Below are 23,595 nucleotides of genomic sequence, written 5' to 3'. Positions count from 1 at the left end.
AGTTGTATCATATAAAACCTAAACACTATAATGTCGTGCAAGCAATCTCTGAAATGACACTACCACCTGCTGTCCAATGTGTGTTAGTAACTTATTATATTTTATATGTTATGAATCTAGTTAGTTAGTAAAAAAGCAGCTTGACTGGAGTCTGTACATGTTTATCAGTTCAAATTATTAATAATAATGACTAATAATGAAAGGTATTATTACTATAAATTGTACTTTATCAGCACATCAGATACAGACCTAAGTTCTCCTCCATCTTCATGACTCTAAATTGTTTTGGCATTAAAGTTGATCAGTTTTAGGTGAGGAAGACTTTCTTCACTCTGGCCTTCTGCGACTTCTGCAGGAAGCTGCTTTTCCAGGGGTTCCGCTGCCAGACATGGGGGTACAAGTTCCACCAGCGCTGCAGCACCGAGGTTCCTCTTATGTGTGTCAACTACGACCAGTTACAGTAAGTTGTGTCACTTGAGAAGTTGTACAAAATCTTAAATTAAGCTGTGATTTAAAGTGTTGACTCTTCACTGAGGTCATGGTCAGTTTAAGCGCGTCTAAATAATTAACAATTTAATATAAAGAAAGTATTGTTTTTAACCTGATGCATCTATAAACATGTGTGCAGTTATAGATTAATATATAAGCAGGATAACATTCAGTAAAAAACCTTCATTTAAACTTGATTTTAATAACATTTTCTTTTGTGGTTCAAGCTTATTGCTAGTTTCCAAGTTCTTCGAGCACCACCCCTTCACTCAGGAGGAAGTTTCTTCAGAAGGGACGACCCCCGTGTCCGAAGTCTGTCCTTCACTCCCCCCATCAGACTCCACAGGGTAATCCCCGCTCTCTCCCTTTCTGCGTGTTCGTCTCTGTGCTCTCTCTTATTGATGGCTTCAAACCTTTCCAGATCCATATGCCACGCCACTGTGTCCCCGTCCAAGTCCATACCCATCCCACCTAGTTTCCGGCCCAATGAGGAAGACCACCGTAACCAGTTTGGGCAGCGGGACCGCTCGTCGTCCGCACCCAACGTCCATATCAACACCATCGAGCCTGTCAACATTGATGTGAGATGCAACAGTTGTTGATATAAATGACTTGATTTTTGATGTAAGAATGTGAAACCAAGTAGTCAGAGGTTCTGCCTGCATCTGAAAAAAATGGATGAATGTTCAAATGATTTCATCCGACGTTGTATATTCTTTCCTTAAACTATTTATCTATAATAATAGTAACACAAATGTTGATTCTTTACAGGATCTGATTCGTGATCAGTGCTTACCGAGGTCAGAGGGAGGTCATAAGGGGCGTCATAGCTCAGATGGTAGAGTGGTTGCCTGCAGTCCAAAAGGTTGCAGGTTCAATCCCAGCTCCAGACAAGCTTGTGTCGTTGTGTCCCTGAGCAAGACACTTTACCCTGATGGCAGATTCAGCGCCATGTGGTGCAGCCTACTCCCATCAGTATGTGTGAATGGCTGTCAAAGCGCTTTGTGACCCTGGTCTATAAAGGCGCTATATAAATAGAGATTATTATTATAAAGATCAACACGCAACATTTCCCAAACATCCTGTGGCTTTCTTTCCAACCATTCCGCGTCTGCGTGCTCTTAGTCTTTTGTGTGTGTGTGTGTGTGTGTGTGTGAGAGACCCAATAATGAATATGAATATAAATGGAATGTTGAAAAAGACAATACCATATACCATATATAATATTTAATTTTGTGTAGTTCGCTTTGCTTGAACAACCAAATATGATAAAATGATTCATCCAACAGCTTCTACACACTCAGCTACTTGGTTAAATAAGTAACTATAATAACAATTGGTACACATGTCAATAGTCATGTTTTAGGGTGAATAAAAAAAATAAAAAAACGTTAGTAATCTTGTCATATCAGCCATATTTATGTATTTGTTTATCTAGTGTAATTCTGTAGTGCTTTTCAAATATTGACTGTTAGCTAGTGTGTAAAATAAACTATAACTTCATTAGCAATTTAGCAACAATGTTTATGAGCCTCATTAGCTCCTCATTCATAACTAATAATTAGGTTAAATAAAGTTGTCAAGTGACTCATATATTTCATATCATATATATATATATATATATATATATATATATATATATATCAGTTTAACAAGCCTGCACCTCTCAATATTGCCCTTTTGGAGATTTACCTGCAATAAAAAACTAGCTTAAACGACACTTGACTTGCATTTATTAGCAGTTTAGAAACATTAGCAATTATGTAACATAAACTCTTTAACTGTATTATTTTGATAAATAAACCCCAAAATATAAATAAATAAACAGATGGTTAGAACCATTCCAGTACATACATGACTAAAAATAAAGCCAATATTGTCTTTTTTTTTAAAATATCAATGCATTTGTAATATAAATGATAGTAATGTTAATAATCAAAGGTAGATGTAATTACAGTTAATGATTGCTTCAATATAAAAATATGGAAATGTGAAAAACTTATTTTTCTAACTATAAATATTAAGAAGGATCAAGAGTTGCCAGTATTAGTTTCTGCCACGATTGGTCTCAGAGAATCGTCTTCACTGAACTGGTAATGTTTAAAAATAGGAAGTGAACTGTGATAGTTGTAAGATGAATGCTCCAGTAAAGCCATGAGCAAAACCATGGACAGTTGGTGGTTAGAGGGGCCGGGTGAGTAGCAGTGATGGTGTGTCTGTCTCTTTTTGCCCTGCAGCCCCCCCGACCCACCCCGCCCGCTGCTTGAGGAAGCACCGAACACGGACCTCAAGCCCCCTCCTATACTCCTACCCCAATGACATAGTCTTTGATTTTGAGGCCGAGCCTGTTTTCCGAGGTAGTTAGGCCTCTGTGTGTTCCTGTGTTCTTCCTCTCTTCCCCCATCCTCTTCCTCCTTCACCTACACCTCCACCCCAGCACAACAGCCCCTTTACCTTGTGTCAAGTCCACTGTGTGTGTTTCCCTCTTTATGTTTTCACATGTTCTCTCTCATGGTTGTGGGATTCACTTCAATCTTACTGTTTCAAACACTGTGATGCACTTTTGTTACACACAGACTTCAAAAGAGTCGTTTTCTTCATCATTGTATGGTAAATATATGCAAATAAATGATGCTGTTTTTAAGAGATTCCTTAGATAAGTCAAGCCTTTTGATAATGAATGTAGTATTTAAAATGTCCATGTATCATTTACCAGTGTAGCTCCATTAAAAAATATTTGGCCTTATAAATAAGAATAGTCTAACTGAGCTATTTATTTATATATATATGACCTCTTTCATCGAATTGCATAAACGTGACTGCAAGTCAATAAAATAATTCGTTTTAGATTTGTAATTATTAAGGCTTTTAACTTGTATAAATCATTCTTCAAGTATTCACAATTGAGAGTCAAAGTACGAATGAGTTTCATTCATGATGTAAAATGAAAAAATAATAAATCATAGGGTAACAAACATTATTTGCCACTGCATGACCTCTTCTGCACATTCAAACGGCAAACGCACTCTTTAAAGTCAACTTTCTTCTTCTCTCCTCTTCTGCCTTAACTCACTTTTTCAAGCTCCAAATGCTTTTTCTCTGTTTCCCCTGCTGTCCAGGTACCACCACAGGTCTGTCCGCCACTCCTCCTGCATCTCTACCCGGCTCTCTGACCAACGTCAAGGTCCCGCAGAAGTCCCCGTGTCCACAAAGAGAGCGCAAGTCGTCGTCCTCGTCTGAAGATCGCAATAAAATGGTAAGAGACCGTCTTTGTGCTTTGATGAACGTTGCTGTGGTGATGATGAAGGTGATGGTGATGTGCCGTGAAACAGAAAACTCTCGGGAGGAGGGACTCCAGCGACGACTGGGAGATATCTGAGGGCCAGATCACTCTGGGTCAGAGGATAGGATCTGGTTCATTTGGAACGGTCTTCAAGGGAAAGTGGCACGGTAAGAGTCGGTCTAAATAGTTTAGTTTAACGCTGCTAGAGTCTACAGACTAGTGTTAATGAAGTTTCTTTTATAAGGGATGGAGATTATTAAGGTTTTATACCAATGTCAATAACTTTAATGAAATTGTTACTAATAGGATACATTAGGAACGTTACATCCTTATCCCTAATATATATATTTTAAACAAAATCAGAAAGAAAATGGCAGCAAAACCGAACACTGTTTGGTAACTGCCATTTATATCATTATCGTGGCGAGTGTCTTTACTAATCCCTGGTCCTTTGTAAACATGTTACAGGGAAGATAAAAACGAGCTTAAATAGTTCGACCAGACTCAATAGAGAAGTGGTGTCAAACTCAATCACACAAATCTTCCAGCAGTTGAGGTTGTGGGTCTAACAACATGTAGATTTGCTAGGGTTTCCTAGAATCCATAAAAGTATTTAAAGGTACTACAGTACATTCAAGAATCTAATGATAAGGCCTTTGTTTGCATTGAAATACAATTTGAACCAGGGACTATCAGAGCTGATTTACATTGAGGTTCTACTTCAACATGCTTTATGTTGAAACTTCATTAAGAGAAATTGTCTCTGGGCATTATGGGAAATGTGAATTTATTGAGTTTTTTTCTAGCCAAAATGTTTCATGATGTCTAAAAGTTGTACCAGACGGGAGTCAAGAAAACGTTTTCAATGGACTAAAAAAATAAATATATAATTTATATATAATTTTAAAATATATATATATATATATATATATATATATATATATTTTAAACATCTATTTATTGATTTTCAGATATTAAGACATACATTTTGAAACACACACACAAAATAAGTAAAATAAAAGGTATAATACAAAAACAAAGAAAGATCCCACCCTCCACCCCCGTAGAAAACCACCCCCCGGTCTCAGAAAACCAAAATCAACAAAAAATCAAAATCAACTCAAAAAGGAACAATGATGCATAATAGTATACATTGATACAAACAGACAAAAACAAAAAGAAACAAAAGAAAAAACAATACTCCATACATATGGTGGTAAAAATAAAAATATAAGCCAAACTGTTCAAGTATTATGTAAGGTTCAGCTCTTTAACATGCTGCATGAAAGGAGACCAGGTTTCATGAAACTTCTCCAGACAATTTGACCGACTGTATTTTATTTTCTCTAACTGCAACATAGAGAGAAGTTCTTGAACCCAACTCTTAAATGATGGTGGCTTGTCTGACTTCCACTGCAGAAGAACAAGTCTGCTGCCATCAATGAGGAAAATGCAATTGCGTTTGCATGTGCTGTATTTACAGAGAGGTCAGGTGGAGGTCGACAAATATACACATGTGTGGAGAAGGTGTTATTGCTTTTTTACACATGCGGGAAATACATTCAAATATTCTACTCCAGAAACCTTTGAGTGATGGACAATGCCAGAACATATGACCCAAAGTAGCTGGTCTGTGAGAACATCTTAAACAATGTGGACTGACGTCTGGGTAGATTTTAGCAAGTCTCTCATTTGAATAATGCAAACGATGTAACACTTTAAATTGTATGAGACGTTGCTTTATGCAGTAAGATGACGAATGGATACACTCTAAGCTACGCTGCCAGAAACTTGCACATCATTTAATGTTTCAATCGTGTTCCCAGGCTTAGTTTTGTCCCATGACAGAGGTTTGACATTTTGCATGATCCTCTATATTTTGGAAATATGACCTTTTATGTGTGGATTTAAGGAAAGAATCTCATTGCATGTGTTGTTGGATTGCACAAGTGGAAATTTAAGATATTTATTGGCAAAACTCCTGACTTGGAGATATCTGAAGAAATTACTTTTATGAAGATTGTGTTTTTGTTGTAGATACTCAAATGTTAGAAAATGATTATTTTGAATCAAGTCTTTTAGAAATACCAGTCCACTACTGTGCCAGACCTGGAAACCAGTGTCCATCTCGGATGGGGGGAAAAGATGGTTATTCAATAAGGGAGAGAATGTACTTAAATCTTTTAAATTAAAATGTTTCCGAAATTGATTCCAAATCTTTATAGAATTTTTCACAACAGGGTTGGAGATCTGGTGCTGGCCTATTGGTAGTGTAGCACTTAGCAGAGAAATGGCATTATTATTATTTATTTCCAAATTAGCCCAAAGTGGACCTCGTTTTTCCCGCCATGCACCAACACAAAATGCAAATTTGCACACATTTGCTGCCCAGTAATAGAACATAAAGTTAGGAAGACCAAGTCCTCCCTCCAACCTTGGAATTTCCAGAAAACATTTTTTCATTCTTGGCACCGATCGGTTCCATATAAATGCAGAAATTAAACTGTCAAGTTCCTTAAAAACAGATTTGGGTAAATAATAAGGAATCATTTGAAAGAAATAGAGGAAACGGGGAAGAACAGTCATCTTTATAGTGTTCACCCTTCCTGCTAATGAGATTGGTAAGTGGCTCCACCTTAAAAGGTCATTTTTGGTTCAAACAGAGTTTTGAAGTGATTGTGGAAGAAATCTTGGTATACATGTGTAATCTTTAAACCCAAGTAGGTACATTTGTTTGTTAACTGAAAGGGGAAGATATTATAGTCGATTGATTTTGCCAGATCATTGATTGGAAATACAGCACTTTTTGAAAAATGTAATTTGTAACCTGAAATGTGACCAAATATTTTTAATATTTCAATAACTCCAGGTATTGAAACAACTGGATTAGACAAATAGAGCAAAAGGTCATCAGCATATAGTGAACTTTATGAATTTCCTTGTTCCTCAACACTCCAAAGATTTCCTCCTCTTTCCTCAGAGCCAGAGGCTCAATAGCTAAATCAAAAAGAAAAGGTGAGACAACAACCCTGTCTTGTTCCTCTGTAAAGTTTAAAATACGTTGATGTTATTGAGTTAGTGTGTACTGCAGCCACTGGTGTGGAATAGATTATTTTGATCAAAGATATAAAGTTCCAACCAAAACCAAATTTTCCCAACACTGTAAATAAGTATTTCCACTCCACCCGATCAAATGCTTTTTCAGCGTCAAGTGAGATAACAACTTCTGGCATTTCAGTGGAACGGGAATTATATAAAATATTAAGTAAACGTCGCATGTTAAAGAAAGATTGCCTACCTGGCACAGAACAAGTCTGGTCAGGGTGGATTATTTTGGTCACTGTTTCCAGACGACGAGACAGAACTTTAGTGAACATTTTATAGTCGCAGCAGAGAAGGCTTATGGGCCGGTAAGGTAAGGTAAGGTAAGGTAAGGTAAGGTAAGGTAAGGTAAGGTAAGGTAAGGTAAGGTAAGGTAAGGTAAGGTACGAGCCACATTCTCGCGGGTCTTTTCCTTTTTTAGGTATAACTGTAATAGTTGCCTGATTCATTTTTGGTGGTAGTTTTAAAGTTATACGTGTTTCTTCAAATAATTGACTTAAAATAGGTGAAAGTTTATTTGAAAACATTTGATAAAATTCAGTGGGGAATCCATCTGGACCAGGTGCTTTTCCGCTTTGCATTGAGTTTATAGCTAGAGTTATTTCCTCTGTTGTTATTCTGGAGTCTATAACAGATTGTTCTTGTTTATTCATTTGGGGAATTTGCATATTTTCTAAAAAGTCCTCAATCTCTAATGATGTTGCAGAAGTCTCAGAGGTATAAAGGTCACTATAAAATGTTCTGAACTGGTCATTAATAGTTTGTGGATGTACAGATGTCAAACCCTCAGCTGTATTCATTTCAGAAATGATACGATTTGCTGCCGATTGTTTGATTTGGTGACAGTAGTCGAGCCACTTTGTCACTGTGTTCATAGTAGGTTTGTTTTGTTTTCAGGAGGAGTTTCTCAATTTGGACAGTGGTTAAATGATTGTATTCGGCTTGTAATAATTGTCTTTCATTGAATAAGGATGGATTAGGCTGAGATGCACATTTTTTATCTAATTGTAATCATTTCTGCTGTATCTCATTGAGGCGTTTAGTTCTTTCTTTCTTGACATTTGCTGAAAATGAAATAATTTGTCCCCTTAGATAAGCTTTGAGTGCCTCCCAGATTGAAGTGTAGGACATCCCGGGAGTAATATTGATGTCAAGAAAGAAATCAATTTGATCCGAGAGAAAATGTTGAAAGTTTTTGCTTGACAATAAGAGCGGGTCAAGACGCCATGTGCGTTGAACTGCTGCACTGTCTGGAAATGCTATGTCCAGTTGGACTGGTGCATGATGGGAAATCACAATACTGTGGTATTGGCATTTTGTTACACACGGCAAAATTCTGTTGTCTATCAGAAAAAAGTCTATCCTCGAAAACGATTGGTGGACATGTGAAAAAAAAGAATATTGTTTGGTAGTGAGGTTTAATTTCCTCCAGGGGTCAGTAAGTGCATAAGATTGTTTAATGAGATTTACTGTATTTGCTGATTTTGATCAATTATTTTGAAGTTTAGTGGAGGATCTATCTAACGTTGGCTCAGGTACGAGATTAAAGTCACCTCCTAAAATGATGTTATATTTGTTAGGATCTGGAATAGTTGCTATTAGTCTAGAGAAGAAGTGAGGATCAGTTAGGGCCATAAACATTAACTAGTGCCGCCTCAGTTCCAGACAATCTACCCACGACTACGATATATCTTCCCTTGTTATCAGATATGAAATTGTTTAGTTGAAAACAGACTCCTTTTCTAATAAGTATGGCAGCTCCTCTTGACCTATCCCCATAATCAGAGTGATGTTCTATCATCCCCTCTTTAACTTTGAGTGTTCTTCTGGACGTAAGTGTGTCTCTTGTAAGAACATTATCTCTCCACCTAATGACTTCAGGTGTGTAAGAGCTTTGTTACGCTTAATAGTAAGTAAGTAAGTAAGTAATATTTATTCATATAGCGCTTTTCGAGACCAGGGTCACAAAGCGCTTAAACAATCAAAACAATACTCAAAAAAGTACATACTTTAAAGATCAAGATAATACTGAGAACAACACAGGAGTTCGAGAAATTCAAGGAAAAGCCTGAACAAATAGAAACGTCTTAAGATGTTTCTTAAAGGAGTCAGTAGATCATCAAGAGCAAAGAGAGAGAAGATCGTTCCAAAGCTTAGGAGCAACAGCCTGAAAAGATTTCTCTCCTCTGGTCGTGAATCGTGTGCGTGGAACCATAAGTAGATTCTGATCCACAGACCTCAGAGCCCGAGCTGGGGTGTAAGGCTGGATCAGATCAGTGATGTAAGGAGGAGCCTGACCATGAATAGATCTGAAAGTAAGAACCAGAATTTTAAAGTTGATCCTGAAAGAAACTGGAAGCCAGTGAAGAGTTTTAAGGATCGGAGAAATGTGAGTTCTTCTACTAGAGCGGGTCAGAATTCTGGCTGCAGAGTTCTGAATCAACTGCAGACGAGACACATCCTTCTTGTTAAGACATGAAAACAAACTGTTACAATAGTCCAGACGAGAAGAAACAAACGCATGGATAAGATCCAGATCATGTTGTGACAACATTTTCCTAAGTTTAGAGATTTTTCTCAGTTGAAGGAAACAGTTTCTGGTCAGTTTTCTACAGTGTTGAACAAGAGACATGTCTTTATCAAATACAACACCCAGGTTTCTCAGGCTCAGTTTGACAGACTGACCTAAGTCACCCAAGTACTGACTCAACCCTGGAATCTTATCATCAGGAGCAATCACCAGTGTTTCGGTTCACTCCTTTTACGTTCCAGCTTATAAAAGGTGTTGAACCTAAAGACAGTGGGTTGTGACTCATATTTTAACATGGGTGTAAATACACTTGTAACTGTATGGAGTAAACATAAACAAACAAAAACAACATCAACAAATAAACCTACCATAAAAGGTATCTGCACTAACACGCTCAGGAAGCTAAAGTTGGCCCCAACAGAACTTGACTTAATACAATTAAGGCTCCACTGATGTTTTTGTTGACATACTCGCGCCTCTGCAGCAGTAGAAGGATTTCTCCACATTCTTGTAGGTGATTCTGAAGCGGGCAGGATAAGCAAATCCGAAGCGAACCCCGTCCACTCCACGAAACCGACTCTTGACGTCATTGAACGCCGCGCGTGCTTTGGCAACACTTGTCGGGTCAGGAAACACTGAGATGCTGACTCCGTCCACACTGATGCGTTGTTTGATCCGAGCGAGTCTCAGGATGTTTTCACAGTCTTGGAAGTAGTGAACGCGGGCTATGATGGTGTTTGACCGGCGTCCCTCTGTAGATCCAGGCGGGGAGAGACGGTTCTGTCCAGGAGCGTCCTTCAGATCAAAGGCTGCAGAAGGACACAGACTCGGTGTTGCATTCACGGGTCTCCGGGATTCCGACGATCCTTCCATTGTTCCTCCGCGACCTCGCCTCCAAGTCCTCGCATTTATTGTGAAGTTGGTCCACGACCCCCGTGAGCCGCTTCACCTCCTTCTTGAGTGAAACAACATCATCCGTGCACGTTGACAAACTTTCTTCCACATCCTTCACCGTAGCTTTCATGGCGGAGAGTTCAGAGGTCAGAGTTCAGAGTTGATCGACGACCTGTATTCTTTGAGCTCCGCTCTCGCTGCACCAATATCCGCTGGAATCACCGCCATCTCACTTTCCAACACTGCGCCAACTTCTGTTTGAAGGATTTCAAGTAAATCCTTGCGCACCGAAGATAGTAGTTCCATCTTGAGCGATTCAGTGACCGACGCGTCGGGTGCGGAGACACTCCTTCTCAGGAAAGCTACTTCAATGGAGCTCGGGGCTAAAGTCGGCGTCGAAGGCGAAGGCCTCGTGGCTTGAGTCGCTGTTTGCCCACCTTTGCTTGATTTACCAGCCATTTCAAAGTTTCGGTTTTTAGGCATATGGTTTAGCAAAGGTAAAATTGGAATGTTTTCCAAAAAGTGCGCTGAAAAAATTACTTTTATATAGTCGTTCTGTGGAGCTCCAAAAAACATGTCTACTCCATTGCTATGCTCAACAGCGCCCCTAAATATTCAGGTTTTTAACAAAATACAAACACATATCTCTACTAGTCTCACAAATCAATGAATCTGACAAATAAAAGTTTCTGCTTCTGAATCCTTTAAGCAGAAATGATGCCAAACTTGATGGTTTGTTAGAGCAAATGAATCCTAAAGCTTTAGTTAAGGATGAACTACTCTAATGGAAGTCTTCAGTGGTTCATGAGGCTTAATCTCACCATTACTGCTAAACTCATAAAGGTTTAACATTTAGTTGTTATGAACCAACAACCACTCTGATCATATTCCTCTCAATACTGCACAAGGAAGTAAAGAAGGATCATCAATGACAGAGAACATATGAAGTGAATCATTATTCTCTGTCTGCTTCACACTCAGGAAGGAATATCACAACTCTTCATCATGGTTAGTGACACCAAACACTTTACAAACACATTTCTTAAGTTAAGAACTATAGAAATGATCCCTGAAAGTATAGTCTTAACTTAACTCTGCACCAACATCACACTCCATCCTCACACCAAACTATTATAGTGATGGTTGATTTTTTATTTTAGTTGAACAAACATGATACTGTGTGATTCACATTAAATACACAACTTGAAATGTATTTACAAATCAAACACATGCACCACAATACTTTCAAACTAGGTTTCTACATTATTTAAAAAACACACGTAGTAAAGTCAATATTAGAATAAACAAATGTCAATTAATAATATACTTTGTAAGTATTCTTCATGAAGCAGTGTCATTATTTTTCCACTAGATGGCGGTCTCTGCACTATTCTCCATTGTTTTGAACAATTTTTCTAATGAAACATCACATCATTTTTAAACTGATGGCGCCACCTACTGACCTCTTAACAACATGACACTGTTTCATTTGGCTTCATCAACACATCACTATTAAACACACAACATGAAATGTATGTTTATATCAAACACATGAACCATAAAGCTTTCAAAGTAAGTTCCTACATTATTACAAAACATGGAGTAAAGTTAATATTATAAGAAACAAATGTCATTTAATGAATAATGTTGAGTAAAATATTATTTATTTCTGTGAACTACAGTACAAAGAACAGTTTGTGGTCAACATTAGAACAGAGAGCAGAGTCAGCATTTCTTCAGTTTGTTGTAGAGCCAACCAGTTGAGGAACCAGTGATTTGTTGGAGCTTCTGGTGCCACTAAAATCAACCTCAAACCCTCGAGCCTCACTGTTCTCAAGAGGAAAGAGGAAACACTGGTGGAAAACCATAGAAAAGCCTTGGTCGGCACAATGGATGATCAAAAACCTTCATCCCAAGAGTAGGCTTGTCTGACTGAAAGAGAAGACTGTGTTCTCGTCCTGGACAAAGTGCAGAATGAGACAATATTTACACTTTTAAAATGGAAAACCAACACTCTGATCATATTCCTCCCCTCAATACTGTGAACTTACATATTAATCCAAATGAAAGTTCAACACATGCACCAAAATGTTCACATTGAGTGTTTAAACCAACCATGTGGAAATGTTTAATGTTTCATCTTGACAAAGAAACAAAAGTGAGAAGAATTATTTTCAATAAACTATCATCAAGAACAATTTCTAGTCGAAGTGTGTCAGGAAACTTGTAGATTCATAACTTTGTTGGCAGCATTACAGACTCAACACAACACGCTCAAAAGATATTCAGTCAGGGAAGAATCATTGTGGCAGATAAGGACAATCAGCATGAACGGATACTGATCACATTTATTTGTGTGTAAAAACAAAACCTGATTGAAAATGTTAATTAAAATGGATTTAAAGACATTTTGATGAAGTTAAATAATGTAGCTCATCACACAACTTTATTTCTGTATGAGATTTATCAACTAAAAAAACAATCAAATATTGTATACTTTAAGTAAAAATGATATATTTTAATTCTATAATTCAACCTGAAAGTTACTTTTTTTATTTTCTCCACTGCTTATATCCCCACTTTCAACCTGCTGTTGCCTGAGACCTTTACTTTCTCTGACAGGTTTACTTTTGAGGGCCAGTTCATGCTAAGGTTTGTGGGTAAATAGTACCAAGAACAGGCAGTTTTACTTCCTGTGAGACCATACAATGTTGGAGAGATCGTAGAGCACCAAGAGCTCACTGACCAGGAGGGAACTGAAGATAGTTCAAGTGTTTTAACTACAGAAAGTCTGTCCGTAAAATAATGTTAAAAATGGTTCTTGAATTGATGAAAATGACTGAAAATCATTCAAATGTATTTACTGTTTGAGCTCAATGTCATGTTTGAACCACTAGAGGGAACTAGAAGCTTTTCTCGTCCGCACAAAAAACTTTATTTTTTACTTTCATCGTTATATTTTAGAAAAACTTGTCTGTAAAACTACACGAGGGCCATATTTTGTGAATAAAGTTGTGAATAAAAAATAAGAATGAGTGTGTAACCCATATGAAGGAAAGAAAGTTTATACATATAAATCATCGTATGTCAAAATAAAAAGCAATTCAATCCACTTGTATTTCTCTTCACTTTAATTTGACACTCCTGGTATTCCATAGTTCACATTCTGCGTGACTTTAAGGTTCAGAAGAACGACTCTAAGAAATAATAATAAAGTTTAAAGTGGAGTTTTTGTCACAGAAAATAGTCGTAATAACATGTTTGGTTTACTTTGACTTTCCATCTGGACGTGACGTCACACTGAATCCTCATTGGCTCAGATATTTCTTCCTGCGTCTGTTGTTTACTTTCACTTGTACTTCGTTCGTCGACCTGAAGACTTGTTGGATCCTAGTCTCCAGAAAAGAGCTGAAGATGAAGAAGGTGTTGTTTGTGCTTGTTGTGTGGATCCACAGCTCAACTGCGAGTGAGTCTCCTTCCTCCACTTTCATGTGTTCACACCTGCGTCACCTTTTATTTCTCCAAATACTCTTCACTACAACCTTCATGACCTTTTCACTCTCAGAGGAGTCAAAGTGTTTCACTGATTCACTTTTCATCTCAGAACCGTGAAGAAGTCGTACACAGAAAAGTAGATCCGAGCTCAATGTCAGGTGCTCACCTGGTGGCGCTGTTGAGTCACTTCTGTTGATTGACGGAGGAACTTGTTTGACGCTGAACAGAAAGTGACTCCAGAGTTTTGCTTCATGAGCTGATCACTTGTTTTTAAACGATGCTGCCATCAGGAGATTCATTGACTCACAAGAAGAGCTTTTACAATTTTCATTGATTTGACTTTAGTAAACAAGTCTATCATGAACTAAAATGAGGAAATAAAAACAAAGAAAGTGTCGCATTTCTTAAGTGCGCATGTTCAGACAACCTTGTAGCTCAGCTCACTTCAACATATTATCACATCTCACAGTTTATTGGAGCAACTCAGTGAAGCAGCTGCTCTGAACTTGTGTTTGGACTTAAAATATCTAAATGAAACATTTACAATCATGTTGAACAGTAATCTTCAGAAACATGTTATTTATAAACTGATATAAACTCATGTTATTTAAGTTCATCATTAACCTTAATGTCCTTCAATGATCTTTATTCTATCAATCATTCTTCGATTTGTTCCATGAACTTGGTTTTAATATTTTATTATCTATGCGTTTTTTAAAAACAATTTCAATTTAGTTGTTTGATCTTTTTCAACATTGTTGCTCCTGTTTCTTCTTAATTCATCCATTTATTCTTTTAATTCTCTTTATTCCTTATTTGTTTTATTATACATATTTATTACATTTCAGATTGTTATTAATATTAATCGTTTTTTCTTCTTTCTTCTTCTTCTTCTTCTATAGTTGTGTCCCAGTTAGCCAGGGTTCTTGGAGAGTGAAGTGTGAAGGATGTTCTGCTGGTGTCCGTGTGTGGACGTGAACTTTGTGTCACTGCTGACTGTCCCTCTGTTCTTCACCTCTTTGTCTTTGTAGAAGATGTGATTGTTCTGCTGCATCACAACGTTGTGTCATCAGAACCAGAGAAGATCTAAACTTTGTTTTTGTGTCTCACAGTGATTCACACAATGCAGTTTTTCCAAACTGCGTCTGCTGGAGTTAAAAACTTCCCAGAGTTTGTTTCTGTCGCTTATGTGGACGGAGTTGAAGTGGAACACTACGACAGCAACACCAGGAGAAAAGTACCCAAACAAGACTGGATGATCCAGGTCACAGCAGATGATCCTCAGTACTGGGAGAGAGAGACAAATAAGTTAAATAATGCACAGCAGGTCCAGAAGATCAACATTGAAATAGTAAAACAGAGATTCAACCAAACTGGAGGTTTGTTGTCTTTAAAATCAATGTTTGACCTTAAACTGAATCATGTTCAACCTTTTTACATCCTGAACCATCAATCTTGTATACAGAGTAGATCAGAGGAGGAAACTGGAGTAGATCATACAAGTTCAGAGAAGAAGAGAAGATCACAGTGGAGTATTAAACAGTGGAGTAGATCACAGTGGAGTATTAAACAGTGGAGTAGACCACAGTGGAGTATTAAACAGTGGAGTAGATCACAGTGGAGTATTAAACAGTGGAGTAGATCACAGTGGAGTATTAAACAGTGGAGTAGACCACAGTGGAGTATTAAACAGTGGAGTAGACCACAGTAGAGTATTAAACAGTGGAGTAGATCACAGTGGAGTATTAAACAGTGGAGTAGACCACAGTGGAGTATTAAACAGTGGAGTAGATCACAGTGGAGTATTAAACAGTGGAGTAGATCACAGTGGAGTATTAAACAGAGGAGTAGATCACAGTGGAGTATTAAACAGAGGAGTAGATCGCAATGGAGTATTAAACAGTGGAGTAGATCACAGTGGAGTATTAAACAGTGAAGTAGATCACAGTGGAGTAGATCACAGTGGAGTGTTAAACAGTGGAGTAGACCACAGTGGGGTATTAAACAGTGGAGTAGACCACAGTGGAGTATTAAACAGTGGAGTAGATCACAGTGGAGTATTAAACAGTGGAGTAGATCACAGTGGAGTATTAAACAGGGGAGTAGATCACAGTGGAGTATTAAACAGTGGAGTAGACCACAGTGGAGTATGAAACAGTGGAGTAGACCACAGTGGAGTATTAAACAGTGGAGTAGACCAGAGTGGAGTATTAAACAGTGGAGTAGATCACAGTGGAGTAGACCACAGTGGAGTGTGAAACAGTGGAGTAGATCACAGTGGAGTATTAAACAGTGGAGTAGATCACAGTGGAGTAGACCACAGTGGAGTAGATCACAGTGGAGTATGAAACAGTGGAGTAGATCACAGTGGAGTATTGAACAGTGGAGTAGATCACAGTGGAGTATTAAACAGTGGAGTAGATCACAGTGGAGTATTAAACAGTGGAGTAGATCACAGTGGAGTATTAAACAGTGGAGTAGATCACAGTGGAGTATGAAACAGTGAAGTAGACCAAAGTGGAGTATTAAACAGTGGAGTAGACCAGAGTGGAGTATTAAACAGTGGAGTAGATCACAGTGGAGTAGACCACAGTGGAGTGTGAAACAGTGGAGTAGATCACAGTGGAGTATTAAACAGTGGAGTAGATCACAGTGGAGTAGACCACAGTGGAGTAGATCACAGTGGAGTATGAAACAGTGGAGTAGATCACAGTGGAGTATTAAACAGTGGAGTAGATCACAGTGGAGTATTAAACAGTGGAGTAGATCACAGTGGAGTATTAAACAGTGGAGTAAACCACAGTGGAGTATTAAACAGTGGAGTAGACCACAGTGGAGTATTAAACAGTGGAGTAGATCACAGTGGAGTATGAAACAGTGGAGTCGATCACAGTGGAGTATTAAACAGTGAAGTAGATCACAGTGGAGTATTAAACAGTGGAGTAGACCACAGTGGAGTATTAAACAGTGGACTAGATCACAGTGGAGTATTAAACAGTGGAGTAGATCCCAGTGGAGTATTAAACAGTGAAGTAGATCACAGTGGAGTATTAAACAGTGGAGTAGACCACAGTGGAGTATTAAACAGTGGAGTAGACCACAGTGGAGTATTAAACAATGGATTAGATCACAGTGGAGTATTAAACAGAGGAGTAGAACACAGTGGAGTATTAAACAGTGGAGTAGACCACAGTGGAGTATTAAACAGTGGAATAGACCACAGTGGAGTATTAAACAGTGGAGTAGATCACAGTGGAGTATTAAACAGTGGAATAGACCACAGTGGAGTATTAAACAGTGGAGTAGATCACAGTGGAGTATGAAACAGTGGAGTAGATCACAGTGGAGTATTAAACAGTGGAGTAGATCACAGTGGAGTATTAAACAGTGAAGTAGATCACAGTGGAGTAGATCACAGTGGAGTATGAAACAGTGGAGTAGATCACAGTGGAGTATTAAACAGTGGAGTAGATCACAGTGGAGTATTAAACAGTGGAGTAGACCACAGTGGAGTAGACCACAGTGGAGTATTAAACAGTGGAGTATGAAACAGTGGAGTAGATCACAGTGGAGTAGATCACAGTGGAGTAGATCACAGTGGAGTAGACCACAGTGGAGTGTGAAACAGTGGAGTAGATCACAGTGGAGTATTAAACAGTGGAGTAGATCACAGTGGAGTAGACCACAGTGGAGTAGATCACAGTGGAGTATGAAACAGTGGAGTAGATCACAGTGGAGTATTAAACAGTGGAGTAGATCACAGTGGAGTATTAAACAGTGGAGTAGATCACAGTGGAGTATTAAACAGTGGAGTAAACCACAGTGGAGTATTAAACAGTGGAGTAGACCACAGTGGAGTATTAAACAGTGGAGTAGATCACAGTGGAGTATGAAACAGTGGAGTCGATCACAGTGGAGTATTAAACAGTGAAGTAGATCACAGTGGAGTATTAAACAGTGGAGTAGACCACAGTGGAGTATTAAACAGTGGACTAGATCACAGTGGAGTATTAAACAGTGGAGTAGATCCCAGTGGAGTATTAAACAGTGAAGTAGATCACAGTGGAGTATTAAACAGTGGAGTAGACCACAGTGGAGTATTAAACAGTGGAGTAGACCACAGTGGAGTATTAAACAATGGATTAGATCACAGTGGAGTATTAAACAGAGGAGTAGAACACAGTGGAGTATTAAACAGTGGAGTAGATCACAGTGGAGTATTAAACAGTGGAATAGACCACAGTGGAGTATTAAACAGTGGAGTAGACCACAGTGGAGTATTAAACAGTGGAATAGACCACAGTGGAGTATTAAACAGTGGAGTAGATCACAGTGGAGTATGAAACAGTGGAGTAGATCACAGTGGAGTATTAAACAGTGGAGTAGATCACAGTGGAGTATTAAACAGTGAAGTAGATCACAGTGGAGTAGATCACAGTGGAGTATGAAACAGTGGAGTAGATCACAGTGGAGTATTAAACAGTGGAGTAGATCACAGTGGAGTATTAAACAGTGGAGTAGACCACAGTGGAGTAGACCACAGTGGAGTATTAAACAGTGGAGTATGAAACAGTGGAGTAGATCACAGTGGAGTAGATCACAGTGGAGTAGATCACAGTGGAGTATGAAACAGTGGAGTAGACCACAGTGGAGTATTAAACAGTGGAGTAGATCACAGTGTAGTATGAAACAGTGGAGTAGATCACAGTGGAGTATTAAACAGTGGAGTAGATCACAGTGGAGTATTAAACAGTGGAGTAGATCACAGTGGAGTATTAAACAGTGGAGTAGATCACAGTGGAGTATTAAACAGTGAAGTAGATCACAGTGGAGTAGATCACAGTGGAGTATTAAACAGTGAAGTAGACCACAGTGGAGTATTAAACAGTGGAGTAGATCACAGTGGAGTATTAAACAGTGGAGTAGATCACAGTGGAGTATTAAACAGTGGAGTATTAAACAGTGGAGTAGATCACAGTGGAGTACTAAACAGTGGAGTAGATCAGGTCTCACTCTGGTTTCTCTCTCAGGTGTTCACATCAATCAGATAATGAGCGGTTGTGAGTGGGACGATGAGACTGGAGAGGTCAAAGGTTACCTACAGTACGGCTATGATGGAGAAGACTTCATCGTGTTTGACCTTCAGACTCTGACCTGGGTCGCTCCGAGTCCTCAGGCCGTCATCAGCAAACACAAGTGGGACCAGGATGAAGGCTGGAATAAATATATACAGTTCTTTTACACCCAGGAATGTCCAAATGATCTGAAGAAGTTTGTGAAGTTTGGGAGCAAAACCTTGATGAGAACAGGTAGTTCCATGACCTTCTTCTCCTTCTGCTCTCCTTCCTCCTTCTCTCCCTCCTCTCTCTCCTCATGTCCTCTCGTTCTCTCTCTCCTCTTATCTTCTTTTCCTCACCTCCACCCCTGTCCTCCCTCCTCCTCCTCTCCTTCATTCTCTGTCCATCCTTTGACTTTCTCTCTGAAGTGTGGTGTCTCTCCCTTCAGAGCGTCCACGAGTGTCTCTCCTCCAGAAGACAGCCAGCTCTCCGGTCACCTGCCACGCTACAGGCTTCTACCCCGACAGAGCCATGTTGTTCTGGACCAAAGACGGAGAGGAGCTGCACGAGGACGTGGAACACGGAGAGATCCTCCCCAACCCTGACGGAACCTTCCAGAACATGGTGGACCTGAAACTCCCGTCTGACGACTGGTCCAGGTACGAGTGTGTGTTTCAACTGGACGGCATTCCGGAAGACGTGGTCACCAAACTGGATCCGTCAAACATCCTGACCAACGGTAAGAGTCTTCAGAACCTTCTTGGTGTCTCCAGAGGTTTCTTTCATCCAGATGAGAGTCCAGGTGTGGTCAGCATGGATCTGCTGAATGAGGCCCCACCACGTCTCTAACACTGGTCACCTGATCATGTCTCCACTTACTTTGCTCTCCATCCACAGCCAGGACTTTCCTGACCTTGTACATCATCATGGCCGCCGTCGCTGCCTCCGCTCTGGTGCTCACAGTGGTTGGATACTTCATCTACAAGAAGAAGAAGAAAGGTGAGAGTTTGTGATTTGATCCAGATCATCTCCAGATACTGGAGAGAAAGAATAGAAGGTCAAAGAAGGTCAGCAGAGATGAGAAGAGGTCAGAGGAACTCTTCTATGTTCATCTTCTTCAGGTGTAATTTGTCCTCTTTCTTTCCATTTCAGGCGACTCTGACTCGTCTTGTAAGTACATGATCTTGTCTCAGCTCAGATGTTGACCATGTGACAGAGTGCTAGCATGCTAGCATCAGTGTTGACACTAGTTTCATCTGCTGGTGAGAAGCACACAAGCTAACAGGGTTTGTGATCTTACAGCGGCCCCCAGCTCGGAGCTGGACCATCTGAAGGATCCGCCCGTGGACAGAGACTAAAGTCAGTGGATGATAATTGTCACTTTTCTTCAAGACTCACTTCACGCATGATTTTACAAGTTGATACATTTTTCTGTCTCCGTGTTTCAGGAGGAATCGACCAAGAAACGTCTTTTTCTTCTGAGACTCTGCAGACGTCAGAGCTGCTGATCTTTGTTCCTTCACTGGAAATGTGTTTGAAACTCACATCAGGATGTCATGTGATCTGAGCCGTTATGAAAACTACACACACACACAGATAAATGCACACACACGATTCTGGAACACACAAATACACTCACACACACAAACACTCACACACATGCTTCACTTTAACACAAATAAATGCACACACACAAACACTCACAAACATGCTTCTCTAAAACACAATAATGCACTCACTCACAATCACACACAAAAACACACATGCTTCACCATCACACAAGGATGCACACACATGCATCTCTGACACACAAAAATGCACTCACAAACAACTGCAAACACACACACGTATGCTTTACCAAAGCAAAAAATGCACAAACACGCACACACACAAAAAAGCAATCACACACAATGACAAACACACACACATGTGTTTTACTACTACACAGAAATGCACACACATAAATACTTAAACACATGCTTCTCTGGCGCAACAAAAGCACTAACACACAATAACTAACGCACACACACAGATGTCTCTGTAGACAAAATGATACACACACGGAAAATATATACAGACAAACAGAGTCTAAAAACAGGTACTGACACACAAAATCAGGCACACATGCCCAAACACACTCACGGAAACAGTTGAACAAACCTGAAAATAGGCGCACACACAAATAAAAAGATAACAAACACATGTATTTACACATCAAATAACAAACAGAAGTACAAACATGCAAAAACCAAAATGGAAAAAAAGACAGTTTTGTGTTCATGTAATAGTTTGTGTGTTTTCTTCCTGGTGTGTAGACACTAGTTAATGAAGCGTCAGTTGTGATGTCAGAGGTGAAGAATCTTGTCAAACATAGTTGAACTGCTGCTTCATTTCTTGTGTGTTTTGATCTTCAAATAAATGGACAGAAAACGTCCACATGTGTTTGGACTCCAAATGTTCAGTAAAGTCACTTGTCATTGAGGGTCAGTGGAGGCTCAGAAAGAATCCATTTGTGCAGCTGTTATGAAAGGTCAACATCTCTGACCTCTCCTTCTGTTTCCTGATCAACTCATGTCCTAAATATGACTGTATTGCTTTGATCAACTCGTCTTGTGCTGAACAGGTGCACATAAGTTGTGTCCACTTTTGTGTAGAAGAAAAATCCAGAAGAGCTTGTGCCGACAATTCACATGTAGAAACTTGATTCAAAGTTTCCTGCTGAGTCGGCTGAATGTGTTTGTGGAGGTTTGCTCTCTGACCTGCTTCTCTCAAGTCAAACTTCATCAGGTTACACAACCATGAGACGCCGATCTCACGCCACACCTGTGCCGCCATCTTAGATCCCGCCAGAGCTCAAATGTGCAACACTGACGACACATTTGGACAGGTGTGGTGAGACGCCCAGTGTGGATGTTTGACTCCGCCCCCCGAGCACCTGCACCAGTCAGGTGTGCCTCTATGAGACTTGTGTGTCACGCCCTCACTGCACTCAACTGCTTTCTGTTTGCAGCGTGGAAGAGGACACCACAACAATCCACCTAGATCGCCCCCTAGCTGTGAGTCGCTCACCTAAGTCAGAATGTTAATAATTGAAAAAACGTTTTCATTTTAACATCAAACACAACTCTTGTTCAAATGTATTTTCCCTTGTATTAAACTATATTGTTTAATGTTTACAATTGTTTGTAATGCATAATAAAATAACCTGATATAGTTGTTTTAATGTCATGGTGATCAATAATCACAGTTTAGATGAATTATGGAATTGAACGTAGTGATTTTGAATACATGTTGTGTATAAACTATGAAACTACAATTATGTTTTCTAGTCTCATCTCTTTGCAATCAAATGAATGACAGTAACATTTTAAAATTCAAAAACTATGCATCCGTCACTGTAATGGTTTGGTGTGAGGATGGAGTGTGATGTTGGTGCAGAGTTAAGTTAAGACTATACTTTCAGGGATCATTTCTATAGTTCTTAACTTAAGAAATGTGTTTGTAAAGTGTTTGGTGTCACTAACCATGATGAAGAGTTGTGATATTCCTTCCTGAGTGTGAAGCAGACAGAGAATAATGATTCACTTCATATGTTCTCTGTCATTGATGATCCTTCTTTACTTCCTTGTGCAGTATTGAGAGGAATATGATCAGAGTGGTTGTTGTGTTCAAGACAATATACTATTAAGCGACATTTTTAATGTAATTCTTTATAACTTTTAACAAAAATAAAATAAAAATGTATTTTCATATTAATGTAAAGACTATAGTTTGTAGGTCTTTTTGTCTTTGTTGAAATTGATGTTAAAAAATATCCAAACCTCTGTGGTGCTCGTCTGTAACATCTCTCTTGTACTGAAGCCTTGACGACAACAATAGACACTGTTTCATGAAGCTTCACCAGACCATCACTAGTATTTGGATATTTTAAGTTTGTCATTTTGGAACAAGATGTGGACAAAGACCATTGAGCGTCATTTGCTTCTTTAAAATGAACAAACATTTTTTTTACTATAACTCTGAAAAGGAACTGAAGCCTCATTATATTTCTGTCAATCTGTTTGCATATCCTTATCACCTGTATTCGTTCGGGTGACACGCACTGAGTGTTCTATTCAATAAAGGTCAAGCCCGAACACTCAGGAAACGTGTCAATAACTTCTGTCTGTAACTTTCACCCCATTAGTCAGACATAACACCATCTGGATGTTACCTTATAAGGACTTGTGTGCAACAGTAGACAGACAACGGCCTTGTAAGATAACGGCCTTGTAAGAATATATGTGCGTTTGTTCACACTCGTAACTCAGAGCTCTGCGCACCTCTCGTTGTTATACATCTTGTGTAACTTCTTAATAAACCTTTTTGCCTGACTTCACGGACCGGACTCTGTCTCTCTACCCAAAGGATCCAACGAATCTGCTCGACTACTTCAATTGGCGTCACGAACAGGATCCTTTGAGAGAGAGGGTTCGGAGGAGCCGGATCCCATTCCGGGGGAGGTGGACTCGAGGCGCCGAGTAAGATAAGGTAAAAAACCATCGAATTCATTTATTTTTAAACGAGTCTTTACCTCTCTCTGTGTGGGTAAAGGTTTTCCTATCTCCAAGGTCTGTCAAAATGTGTTAAGGTATTGAATGTATGTGATGAAAAGTGTCTAAAAGAAATTACTATATCCTCGTGTTGGAATAGTTGTGAAAATTTCTTGTGTTTTTGAAAATACTACGTCCTCGTGTTGGAGTAGT

General features: G+C 39.1%; 1 protein-coding gene and 2 non-coding genes across 3 annotated transcripts; 2 read left to right on the top strand and 1 right to left on the bottom strand.

Annotated features, from left to right (window-relative positions):
• Positions 1-11,170: 11,170 nt before the first annotated feature.
• LOC148074910 (small nucleolar RNA U3) lies at positions 11,171-11,383 on the bottom strand. The gene has a single exon (XR_015711911.1). It is a non-coding gene; the product is annotated as a small nucleolar RNA U3 (small nucleolar RNA).
• A 3,528-nt stretch (positions 11,384-14,911) lies between these two features.
• On the top strand, positions 14,912-20,464 carry LOC148074909 (major histocompatibility complex class I-related protein 1-like). Its single transcript, XM_087795091.1, has 7 exons — positions 14,912-15,172; positions 18,824-19,102; positions 19,299-19,589; positions 19,748-19,849; positions 20,003-20,020; positions 20,153-20,209; positions 20,299-20,464. The coding sequence occupies exons 1-6, from the start codon at positions 14,917-14,919 to the stop codon at positions 20,206-20,208; spliced, it is 1,002 nt and encodes a 333-aa protein (XP_087651217.1). The 5' UTR covers positions 14,912-14,916; the 3' UTR covers position 20,209; positions 20,299-20,464.
• Positions 20,465-22,297: 1,833 nt separating this feature from the next.
• LOC148074908 (small nucleolar RNA U3) lies at positions 22,298-22,510 on the top strand. The gene has a single exon (XR_015711910.1). It is a non-coding gene; the product is annotated as a small nucleolar RNA U3 (small nucleolar RNA).
• Positions 22,511-23,595: the final 1,085 nt, after the last annotated feature.

The sequence above is a fragment of the Callionymus lyra genome, chromosome 7 (assembly GCF_982586985.1).
Source record: "Callionymus lyra chromosome 7, fCalLyr1.hap1.1, whole genome shotgun sequence".
Taxonomy (NCBI): domain Eukaryota; kingdom Metazoa; phylum Chordata; class Actinopteri; order Syngnathiformes; family Callionymidae; genus Callionymus; species Callionymus lyra.
The sequence above is the reverse complement of the archived record's forward strand: the minus strand, read 5'-3'. Positions and strand labels throughout refer to the sequence as shown.